This window comes from Micropterus salmoides, unplaced genomic scaffold (assembly GCF_014851395.1).
Source record: "Micropterus salmoides isolate LMB-PRFRI ecotype aquatic unplaced genomic scaffold, ASM1485139v1 Ms_hic_scaffold_7, whole genome shotgun sequence".
NCBI classification, from domain to species: domain Eukaryota; kingdom Metazoa; phylum Chordata; class Actinopteri; order Centrarchiformes; family Centrarchidae; genus Micropterus; species Micropterus salmoides.
In genome coordinates, this window is record NW_024044459.1 from 9,200,700 (window position 1) to 9,213,317 (window position 12,618).

Sequence of the window (12,618 nt, forward strand, 5' to 3'; positions counted from 1 at the left end):
CTTCAGACACACAGTGTTGCACTGCATGCAGTACAGGTCCCGAAAACGTGCCACAGGGTCAGATTTGAGAACCAGCAGCTAAATTCAGGGTCGTTTACGGCATTTACTTATGTATTTAGTTCAGTTGCATTAATTTTTTGGATGATAACAGTCTAAAACCTACAAATATTCAATTTACTATCATATGTGACAAAGAAAAGCAGCAAATCCTTACATGTGAACAGCTGAAACCAGGTAATCTTTGGCATTTTGTCTTGAAAATTACTGAAACGATTCTCAAAATATACATTTTCTGTCAATTAACTACATGTCACTTACTGATCATTAATCGACTAGCTCTAATTGCTATCAAAGTCAAGTTTCTTCACATAATTATTCTGAATGAATGTCAGAGGAAGAATGATTAGCATAAGCTCTCTATATATATTCACTTTTCAGTACCTATGTTTTAAAGCATATTTCCAGTTTATTACAACTTGGGTCTTATTTTCATTGTATTGTCCATCATTTCTAATAACATTGTACTCACCAAGCTAATAGCTGAGATCAGAGAGTACAGCGATATTGCTACAATGAGGTCTAACGTCAACAAACAAGAGCAGTAAGATGATCAGACAGGTTGTAACAAGCCAAGTGTTTTAAATCACTAAATTCCAATAATTCCTCACAAAACAAGGAAAACTGTGTGGCTGCAACTACAGTAACTGGCGCCACTGGCAGGTCAACACTGAAGCAGCAATTTAACCAGAACACTTTCACATTTGCCACTCATTCACACACTCAAACACACCGATGGCAGCAGGCTACCATTAGTGGACAACACTTGACGTCTGATGGATGTTTACAACAGACAGTCTTGATAGTAATTTTACTGATGGCCTTTGTTTTTTCTTCCAAACAACTTTGTCTATTGTGTGTCTGACCTACTTCTAGTGGCTGCCTTGTCCGCAGATCGCAGACTTGATGAGCACAAAGTTACTGCAACTTGGAATGATGGCTTAAACTACAAAAATAAGACCCATGGTTGTAATAAACAGGAAATGAAGATCCTTGACAGAAAATGAAATGTGGAGTGACATGCAGATGTGAACGCCTCACAAACTCCCAGCCCCACCTTCAGTCTTAATAACAGGCTGAACTTTTGGCTCCTCATTGGTTCTGAAATCACAATTCCTCATCTAGAAATCTAAAAGTGTTTATCTCGCATAACAAACTTCCCATCTTCATATCTGATGGTGTACAGTCTGTATAAACATAGCTGCCGGGCACAGGAACAGACTAAAACAAACACAGGGACAAGTAAACCCTCATTTTGAGCCAAATCCCCTCAAGGCCAAACAGCATGTTAGATGGCGTCTGCCAAATTATGGCGCTCATCAAGAGAACACATACCTGCCTCAATAGCAATGGTCCCACGGTACTCTTATGGTACCCCCCCCCCCCCCAGAGCCACGCTCTAAATGTAGATCAGTAGGGAAACTCCTAGAGAAAAGAGAAAACACCTGCCCCCAAAATAGTCAACACCTAAACAAAGCCAACAATAGCACGTGTCTATTACAACCCTGTACCACAAGCCAGTGACTTCCCCTCGCTAACAATGGCTGCTGAAAGCCAATGAGATCATCTGGGTGAGACAGAAGAGGAGAGGGGGTGTAACCAAATGTTCAGAAAACTCTTCTGTGATCTTAATATTGAGTCAGCGTGGCCAAGGCAAGCACAAACCATGTTTGTTCACTGAGATTCTCAACTTACATGAGCCAAAGTAAAATGGCTAAATGTTATCCTTTTTCAAAGTAACTGACTAAAACCTTTATACATATAGGGAAAACTGACCGACAGCAAGCTCACTTTTAGAGTATACAAAAGAGTGTAATTAATATATAATATTTAACAAGATTAAGAGTCTACAGCCATGCTCTAGGGATGACATTGTAGGTAGCCGCTAAAAAGTAATTATTGTCAACATTTTAGAATCTTTAATCCCAAGAAAGAAGATCAAATGTAAAAATGGGCAAATAACAGACAACAGCTAAAAGGTGACAATGATGAAGGACAAAGATGTCGATTAATCAGCACCTATGTGATAGAAATGTTATATTTATATTTCTGTAAACGATGAGTAGTAAAGCTACAACCAAGTAAAAAGCAAAAACTACTCAGCAACCTTTCTCTCTTTTCATTTTCTCTTTGGGTAAACATGTATAAACCACCAGCAGTACTTTGCCAGTATCTGGGCTAATTGAAGGTTCTGGATAATTTCTCATTACAAACTCCCACCAACACAAAGAGTCTGTTTTTGGCTTCGTTTGTTTCTCTTCCAGCAAAAAAACTGACACAAACATGGACAGATTCTTCTGTGAAATTAAGTTGGCAGATCAGCCGTGGGCCAGAGAACAACTGATTAGATTTTGGAGAAGACCTCAATCCACATGTCCTGCCATCAGATAAATTTTTTATTTAGCTGTAACTTCAGATATATTCCAAATCTTCCGGACTAGTTTACAGTGTCAAGGAATCTATGTAAATTCAAAGTGACAGGAATGACTGAGTATAGCAGAAAGTTGGAGGAGAAGTGCCTTCTAGATATTTGTACTTTTTGCTTATTGTTCTTGCCCACAAAGTTTGTTATATTTTCTCTCTTTTTCATTGCGCACACACATTAAAACTAAATCTAAACCTTAATTTAATCCATTGCTAAATGCGCCCTGTCCATGTGCTGCCTAAAACTGGTTGACAGAGTTATTGTGACAGGTATAAGCAATACACGCCGGCAGCTAACCTGGCTTTGTCAACCATTATCAATCAACAACATGCATGTACAGAGTTTCAGTAGGAGAGTAAATCTCTTATCTTTCACTGGAGTCTGGCGGTGACCTTGTCCCAGTATCTTTTATTTTCACCCTCTCTTGCCTGAACTATTGCACATAGCTATTAAGTTTTAGACGACCTTGTTCACATATACAACATACTGTATGTGTGCTGAAACAATTTATAAATTGACTGATGATCAAATTATCTAGCAAGTGAACATACTAAATTGCATCTTCTGAAATATTAGTATTATCTTATTTCCCATCATTTTATTTCACTGTGCATCCGATACTGAAATCAAGGTCCATTTACTCGCTTGTTCAGGAGCTTTTGACCACATCTGTGTAATCATTAAAGTCCACATTTCCACAGAGCAAACTCAGTGTGCTGATGAGGACCTTTTGGTATGGTCTAAAGCTCAAATCAATCACTTCTTTAAAACTCAAAAACCTACAAACTCTCGTCTGTGCCCAGAGACAGTGTAGTAAAGCCTGCCATACCCCCACTTATAGGAGCCAGGTAATCCTGCTGAATCAAATCAAATCCCTCCAGAACTTTCTCTCCTACTGTGACCTTCCTTCCTTCAGCTATCTGACTCAAATGTACCAAGTCTCAACCGTTGCTCCGAACACTCTGTTTTTATATATATCTTGTCATTTTCATTTACCACGTTTCTGAAAATGTATCATCTGTTTTCTTTTATAAACTGTTTCAGCTATCATATGAAAGTTTCAAACTAACTAAGTCTTCCCAAAGTCTCTCCATAGCCATTACAGTGAGGTTGCCAGATTTGGTACCATGATGCCTTTTCAGAGACCAACCCCAGAACCTGAGCCCACAGGTAACCAGTTAACTAGTGGGAGACGCTACACAGAAGTACTGTGTGGATGGATAGACCGTGTGGATTAAACTAACGAGATTCAATATTTCTCCCTGCTCTAATTCTTGATGCTAGGATAGGCTAATCCCCTCTTGGCTCCAGTTCCGTGTTTAACGTGCAAACATGAGTGACATTAATCTTCTCATGTAATCCAAACTTGTTGAAATATCCCTCTAATAGTGTAACATTTACAGATGCTGACAGATTCAGATTTGAGGTCCACGCAGGCTGCATATCTCAGAATCAGATTTTGTCCCATATTTTACTCAGTCCAGATGGGAAGTTTAAAAAAGTTAACTCTATGCAGCTTGCAATAGCATGCTTAGAAACCCTCAGATTTGTGTCACATGAAGGGAAAACAATTCTGATTTTTGATCTTTGATTAGGAACTTCTCTTTAAATGCACTTTAGGTAATATGTTTTTGCCTTATTTAAAACCAGTCCAGGTAATTAAACTAGACCAGACAGACAGCGAGTGCAGAATCAGACGATCTAAGTATTTTTCCAGGCGTCGGGCCTTCACATTCCAGCTGCTGTCTGTTTCTGTCGTTCTGTCTGCCGCTGAGATCCAGCTCTCGGCTACTCGACTCTCTACAAAATGAACCATGGAAACAAAAGCTCCTCTGTACCGACTCGGACGGTCCGTCTCCTGTTTCTCACCGCGAGGCTCAGTAAAACTTGATTAATGCTTATCTTAAATTGGAGCACATCACAGTTCACCAGTTCACACAGTTTGTCTTCTCCTCCACATGTGTCTCAGATCTGATGTTTTATAATCACCGTCAACAGCAGAAAGCTCATTGAAGTCACATTTTCTCACTGTAAATCTGGGTCCCATGGATATAAATACCTGCACACAACATAACAACAAGGAGTCAGTTTGTTTTTGATTGCCTATGAGATTATTTCTTCCATGTGGGATAATTAGAGTTGTACTGTGTTATTATGTCATTCATCTGGGACTGCTTGGCTGAGTCACTGTTAGCCCTGTGTCAAGTCATGATAGAAAGAAAGCTGATTTTAGATTAGTCACAGTAGCTCTGGGTTTCTGATTTCACTGGCAGTGCATAATTGCACCGAGTATTGATTACTTCCTAAAATATATCTGCAGACTTCCAAACAGAATCAGATATAAGACACTGTTAAGCATGAAAGGTAACGACTCTGTTGTTCAGACTCAGTGTTGACCAACAGTCCTGAAATGGTCTGAACTGCTCTGGTAGTCCAGTAGCTGCAGGCCTCATTCTCTGATGTCCTCTGCCACCAATGCAAGCTGATTTCTAACTGAATGAATGACTGACAGTTTGAAGGACTTACTGTTGAGACAGTCTCAGTGAGCAGCAGTCTTTTCTTTGTTTAGCAGTGTTTTATGTTGGTTTGGCCCCCACTCCTGCTGGTTTGCTAGTGGACTACAGCATTTGTAGAGCTCTCAGAGCTCTGCCCCCACTCTTAATTAGGACTATTTTCAGCTTGAATGCACTGTTGTATACTGTTTAGCTGCAGCTTTTTACAACTGTGTCGGTGTGGTTTACTTCCCATGAAAATACGATTACAGTGGGACTACACGGCTCCATAAATTAAAACTCTTTCCCATCACATCAAACTGCAAACAAAATTTGGCAGTTTAAGACTCACAAACCTCCCACCCGTGTTGGGATGTTTGAACCTCATTGACCTTAAATTTCAAAAACCTAAACCTTAACCGAAGCAAACAACAAAACGTATTAGATAGACAACTGATCAGCCCACAATAGGACTACTGTGGGTCCTGAACATCAGTACTTTTTCGTACTACTAAAATATGTCCTTATCACTGAGAATTGAAGTGTCAAGACCCAAAAAGCTGGCACCGACTTCTTGCTCAGATTTGTAATCTTGAAAACGTATTTGACGGTTTCTGATTTGAATCAAAACTTTATCCAGACAAAAAGGTACTCCCACTCTTAATAGATGCTCCCAAATAATATGACTGAGTACAGCTAGGATGGTTTCTTTGTAACATGTAAGAATGGGTTTGTAGATAAACATGTTTATATTCCTCAAAGTAACATACTGAAAACACATAGTTTTGGCATCGTACTAAAGCTGAAACGGCTAGTTAATCATTTGATTAGCTGATCAGTCACAACTATTAGCTACTACTAGTAACAGATTGATCAATAACAAAAATAGTTGTCATTGGCAGCCCTAGTTGGTAGCCACAGGTACCGAATCAGCACCAGAATCGTGGGAGGAGAATATTTAAAAATGAGCAGCCAACATGAAGCCAACCATTTCTTATTTCTCTGGAAATGTCAGGTTTTAGGGACTCATTTCTCATGTAAAACAATAACAGAAACAAGAAAGAAATCTGCAGGGAACTGCTGGTTACATGGTGCCATGGTGCCAAATTACTAAATCCAACCCACCCTCTCCTCCATATCAGCCCCAGTGACCCTTCATACTGTAACAGAACCACAATGTAGAATAACGTTCACCGCAGTATCGCTGTACTGATAGGAAGAAAGGCGGCGATTGTGGAGGAAACCCCTCGGCCTCTGCAGCAGGGAGATTAAGTATTAGGTAATTGTGTTAGAGGAGAGGATTAGTTTAGAGCAGAGGGACAAAGCAGAGCACGTTAGCTGGAGACGAGCGACCATGGCTACCTCTCCGAGCTCAGGACATGCAAAGGGAAAGGTTTTTAATATATATCCAGTTCGGGTCTGATTGATGACAAACAGACCAGGGAACCAAAAGCAGAACATTTTATCCCGCCAGCAGAGACAAGATTGTCTCCATGTGATATCAGTTATAATGCAGACCTCGTCCAATCTCAGGCCTTATAAAAGACAGATAAATATGATTACTCATCCTTCCTCCTTATCTGATCACATGTGCAAGATGTAAGGAGTGCGGGGCTGGATGTTCCACTTAATCCATAAAAAAGGACATTTTACAGATAACAGTGAAACTGTTTCTTTGGGTGATGATGGGTTGAAGGAAGCTGATGCAGTGAGAAATAAAGAAGAGGAGTTATGGATATGATATTAGCTGAATTAGATCATGAAGATCAAGTACATAGTCCAGAGTGTGCAAAAGAAAATAACCAGATAAGCATTAGGGTTAATATGACAATGTCGGTCGGTTTGTCCATCACTTTGATCCAGACCAAAATAGGTAACTACTGGATGGACTGCTATGACATTTTGTACCCACATTCATGTTCCCCTCAGGATGAGTAGTAAAAACTTCGGTGATCCTTTCACTTTTCATCAAGCGCCATCATCAGGTCAAAATGTTTTTTTTTCAAACCTTTGGTTTATGATCAAATACCTGCAAACCTAATGACATTCCCATCAGCATCAGCTCTATTTTTGTGTTTAGTGCACATGTTATCATGCTAACACACTAAACTCAAGATGTTGAACATACCTGCTTGTTAGCATTTACTGGAGCTGAAACAATTCATCAAGGAATCGATATCTCTGAATATCTGAAATCATGAACATTCCCAGGTTCCACCTTCTTCAATTTGAGTATTTACTCATTTCCTCTGCTTTATGTCATTGTAATCTCTGTGGGTTTGGGACTGTTGGTCGGACAAAACAAGCAACTTGAAGATGTCACCTTTGGCATTAGGAAATTGTGATTGCTGTTTTTTTTTTTTTGATATTGTCTGACATTTTATAGACCAAACAATTAATAAAAAAACTAAACAATCGTTAGTTGCAGCCGTAGCATTTAGCTCAAAGCAAAAGTACTACCTCACAGAGATGCCAGCTTGGCTGCAGACTCTTAGTCTTGTTAATCCCGTTTCCCGTTATTAATGCTGTGAATTTACATGTCTCTGGATTGTGTCAGCTAAATGGAATCTCCCCACCACACAAACAGTATAACGTACAAGCTGTTCATACATATTTAGGCTCCAGAGGTAGTTAAGAGTACAACCCTGGAGCCCAGATCATAGCAGGAAATATGACAAACATACTCTCAATATCGGTATTATTAATATTTCATTATGCTTAGTAAAACCTTACTCAATAACATCCACACTGCAGGGTTTCAGTTGGCGTCTCTTCGGTATTGTGTTGAATAACTGTGTGTGCAGTGGGAGGAGTGATAACCGCAGGGGTGAAACTTGTGAAAAAAGCAAGTCATTCTCTTACAGTCCTCTCGTGCCAACACAGTTGTCTCGTGTCACAGTATGTCTGACTCTTGAAGTTTTCTAGTATTAATATGTATGTTCTACTTTACCAGTTTATGTCCATTAAATCCCATAGTGTCCAGCAAATCAGCATGTGGCATTGATAGCATCTACGTTATTATAATTAAGCTTTACAGGCTTTCAAAATATAGGATTAGCAGATGTCAGCAGAGGTTTATGACAAGAAAAAAATATCATCTTATACATGTGAACTTATTTACTGTATATTTTGGATACCTGCTGCTGTTTTTAAGTTGTTTAAATATGTGATAAACTGGTTTAAAAGTGGAATAAACACAGCCAGAGGTGGAGCAGAGATGGCAGTGAAATCATTTCTGTTTCACTGTAGATCTCTATAGTTTTTATATAGCCTACTGACTACTTTTTAAAAAATGTGGTATCTATTTTTATTCGCAAATTTGATTGTAAATACATAATTTCTTATTGGCTCAAGATCAACACAGAACCCCCACCCTGGACCTTGAAAACCAGACTGGACTCGCCTGAACATCCTCCTGATCACAACACAACAAACCGCATCAACTAGCGGACCTCAGTCGCCTCTCATCCCCGCCTCTCCTTCACCCTCCTCCCGCCCCCGGCACCGACGCTTCCCCGGCCTCGTCCTCACCTCCATCAGTGGCAGGTCCGGGTCCAGATGTGTGAAGCTGTGCAGCACCACTGGGCTGCGGTCCTCGACAACCTCCAGCTTCACCCCGTCCCAAATATTCCGCACCCTCCATGAAGAGTCAAACATCTCGACCAGCTGTCCCGGCCGGTCGTCGGTTTGCATCCCCGGGAAACAGACCATGGATGCCCGCAGAGCCGAGAGTTCAGTCACAGCGACGGTAGCGACATGTTCACCGTTTTTATTATTAAACCAACGAATCACTGCTGCTGTCTGTGGTACAGCGGTTGTGTAGGATCATCGCTGCTGTCTGTTGTGTTTAGGAGAATCATGACTCACAGGGGCTTTTCTAAACCCCGCCCCCACGCCTGCGCTGCCTTCATGACTGTCGGAAATGTAATCTCTAAAACAATAATGTGTGTGACTTAACAATCAGCCGATGTTAATTAGCCTATATGTAGCCTACAATTATAAAATGTTCTAATATTAAAATATAGGCCTAGATGAAATAATTATATGGTCATTCTAAAATAAATATGTACAATGCTATGTATGTTACATTCACTTAATTACTTCGGCACATACATTTGCACAAATGTTTGCATAATGCACGAACCGTGTATATAAGCAAAGTAGTGTAATACACTATAACAGTTTTTACTATATATTCCTTTATTGTTTTGTTGTAATTATAATATTTTCAATAGTCTAGTTCTTTATGTATTTTCCACTTCTTTGGAGTGCTTCTTCCTTCTGTTTTAACATGTGAATTACATTGTATCTTTTAATTTTGTTGCAGTAAAATGTTATAGCCTATTCATCCTTTCTGTGTTTGGTTTAATATAAAAAAATCAGTTAAATTTATTGAATTTCTTTTGAGTTTTTATTCATTCATTTATTTTTGGTGTCCCTGAAGGCACCGTTAAACTCCCCCACCCTTACGTCATGGCTTCGGGAAATGATGGCAGTGTTGTTTCTGCTTTCACTATGGCAGCAGGCTGCTGTGGGAAAAGAAAACCCACCGATGTTCAGTTTACTGTCACTGCTGTCTGCTGAAAACACGCATTTACACTGAACCAACAGCGGGTACTTGTACTTTACTTGATTATTTTTATTTTAAGCTAGGTTACTATATACCTGATTAAACTCCACTACATTTTAGGGGTAAATAGGGCCTATATACAGCAGAGTAGGCCTACTTTGACATTGTGAAATTAATACTTTTACTGAAATAAAGGATCTGAATAGGGCTACTAATGATTAACTTAATTATAGATTCATCTGTCTGTTATTTTCTTGATTTACTCATTAATTGTTTGTCTATAACATGCCAGAAAATTATGAAAAATACCCATAACAAGTTCCCGGAGCCCCATACATCTTGTTTTGATCAACTCACAGTCTAAAATTAAAAAACTACAATGACACAAAACAGAGCAAAGCAGCAAAGCCTCGTATTTGAAAAGCTGGAATAAACACATGTTTGTCATTTTAGCTAAATTTGAGCACTTATATTGCCACTGTCAGCAAAACACAAGTCAATGACAAGTTCAAATCCATAAGAAAAACTCTCTCTGTGAACAACGAACACCAGCAAAACACAATTATGTTTCCCTGCAAAAGAAAACTAAGCTTCTGTCCCATTATTTTCTCTGCCAGAAAGCACAACTCCTCAAAGTCCTGAAAAATCCCTGTTCTGCACTGCATTAAACCTCAATTACTCCACAAGACAAGGTCGTCTGAAGCCTTCTCACAGTAGGAGCCTCAGTCAATTTGACATCTAACACTGCCTCCTACTGGCCAATATGAGTAACAACTGTCTCATGCCACACACAGAGATATCCATCATCTTAATAAGATGCCTGCCAAGCTTTTAAAATGATTACTAACTCAGATTAATTCAGCCTTCAGTATTAAACAAGAAGCTATGCCAACAAAGCAAATTACACAACACAGTTTGGATATTACAGATTATACATTTCCATATAGGTTTTTGGAGGAGGACAATATAATCCACACTGGCCTTTCCACACTGACAGGAAGAACAGGTGTGAAAGTGATTGAGCAAGTTTACTAAAAAAACAAACAAACATCTGCTGCACCAGCTGAGGCTGAACAACAAACATGTCTGACCTCACCGGCCTTCGTCATCACCGGGCTGCTGCGCTTCATAACTCGCAAATCTGCAGCTGTTGGAGGAGCGAAGACTGTGTGTGTGTGTTTGAAAGAGCAAGAGAGAGAGGGAAAAGGCGGTGAAGGACTGATACTGGCCTCGTACTTAAGTTACCAACAGCTTTTGTGCAAATATTATATGATTTTACATCTGATCATTTTCATGAAAAAAAATTAAAAAGTATGTTTTTATTCTGCCTCAGAGCTGCCTTCATAGTAAAAACCACTGCAGCTAAGAGCAGCTTGTCAACATCAACACGTAAGATAAGTTCAACTGCAATCAGATATATTGCATGTGTAAACCTGAAAGAAAGGCTGACCTGGAGCAAAGACAGTTTTTGTTGCTGTTGATGTGGTGGTGGCAGCTTCCTGTCTCATCTGCAAGGAAAAAAGCTGCTGTTGTCCAGGAATACAACCTCAAGAGCTATGACTGAACATGAGGAGCAGCTGAATATGAGGTAGATCAGAGGGAAAGAGAAATTGGCATTAAGTTTAAAACTGTTTTTAACTGCTAAAAGTTTTTGAGCAGCCTAGTCCTGATTTAAATCCTGTTTCAGAGGATTTTTTTAACCATTTTTGCATTTTGGGTGCTTAAAATTCACATAATCTAAAGTCACTGAACATATCAGCAGTTAGCAGAAGCTTCAGTATAAAAATATCAGCGCTAGTATCAGTCCTCCAGAAAAACACGTATGTTCTGGGTCTGTTATGATTTAACTAAAGCTCTGCTTCCATCTGCTGGAAATCAATACCAGAGGACATTGTTGTGCTGCTGCTGTGGCTCTGGCTGATGCTCTGACATGTTTTACTGCTCCCTGAGGACAGTGATGCTAACAGCACCCTCCCCCTTACTTTCTTACTCTCTCACACACACATAAAAAAAAACCCACAAGCCTTTACTCAGATGCATACACAAATAGATACGAAGCAGCATAATTAAAGACCACACCCAGCAAGAGTTTGAGCAGGCCGGGTTGAACAATGTCCAGCAAAACATTTCCATCATGAAGAGGTTAAAATTTAAATCAGAGCCGTGACATCAGGAAGACATTTTGTTCCAGATGACGCCAAAGAATGCAGAAAGTTGTTGCGCATTTCAGAATACCATTTAGCAAGGCACTTCACTCACATTGGAGGCTCACTGGGCAGCACTGGAGGCCTGTGGTTGTACTGGGCTGTTGCCAGGCGCACAATGTTCCCCAGTGCTCCACAAACAATAAATCTGTAGCAAATAAAAGCCAATGAGAGCGCCAGACATGGACAAAGTACAGTTGCGCAACTGCAAAAAAACAGTATATAAGCCTGCTCATGAAGATCCTTTTGAAGAAGTCACAGAAAAATAACTAAGAAGCAGGATTTTGTTTGACGGAGATCCTCTGTGCTCAGACTTTGATCTTCTGTGAGGTTTTTTTGGACGCATCCAGGATGTAAACCTTCAGATGTGAAGGAATCTTATTTCATATTAACAATAGAAATGATAACCTCTAATGCGAAAGGGAACGCTCATAGTGACAAATCCACAGAGAACCAAAACCAACTCTGCAGCTCTTCTTTAGCTTCTTTTAGCTCCTTGTTTTGGTTTCGCCGCGTTTCCAGCAGCAGTAGGAAGCTACTTCCATCAGAAAAGCTCTGACTAACCCACTGTACACTACCTGCCGAGCATCAAACAACAGACGGACACAGTTAGCAACTAGCTGGTGAACATAGAGGAGCATTTAGCAGCTAAAGAGCTAAAGAGTTATTTCCCTCAGTAGTGTTGTAGTACTCAAGACCAGTCTTGGTCTTGAGAACTGTCTTAAGACCACATATTGATGGTCTTGGTCTTGTCTTGGACTCGACCGCATTTGTACTCATTTGTATTTCCAGACCAGTCAAGACCATAACTTTGGGAATATCAGTAAACTGCTTTTGCATTGTCTGATTTATTTGTTAACATCCTGACTT

At 39.8% G+C, this 12,618-nt stretch overlaps 1 protein-coding gene across 7 annotated transcripts in view; it reads right to left on the reverse strand.

Moving 5' to 3' along the window:
• LOC119892250 (ral guanine nucleotide dissociation stimulator-like) overlaps nucleotides 1-12,618 on the reverse strand; it is a 63,834-nt gene that overhangs the window by 26,591 nt on the left and 24,625 nt on the right. The window contains exon 1 of one of the 7 annotated variants that reach the window (XM_038704427.1): nucleotides 8,506-8,971. The exons of 4 other annotated variants lie outside the window; for them this stretch is intronic. In XM_038704427.1, the coding sequence (XP_038560355.1) occupies nucleotides 8,506-8,685 (180 nt within the window). In that variant the 5' untranslated portion in view covers nucleotides 8,686-8,971. Of the gene's footprint in view, nucleotides 1-8,505; nucleotides 8,972-12,618 lie in introns of those variants that run through there. 2 more of the 7 variants (XM_038704426.1, XM_038704428.1) reach the window with 2 other exon arrangements.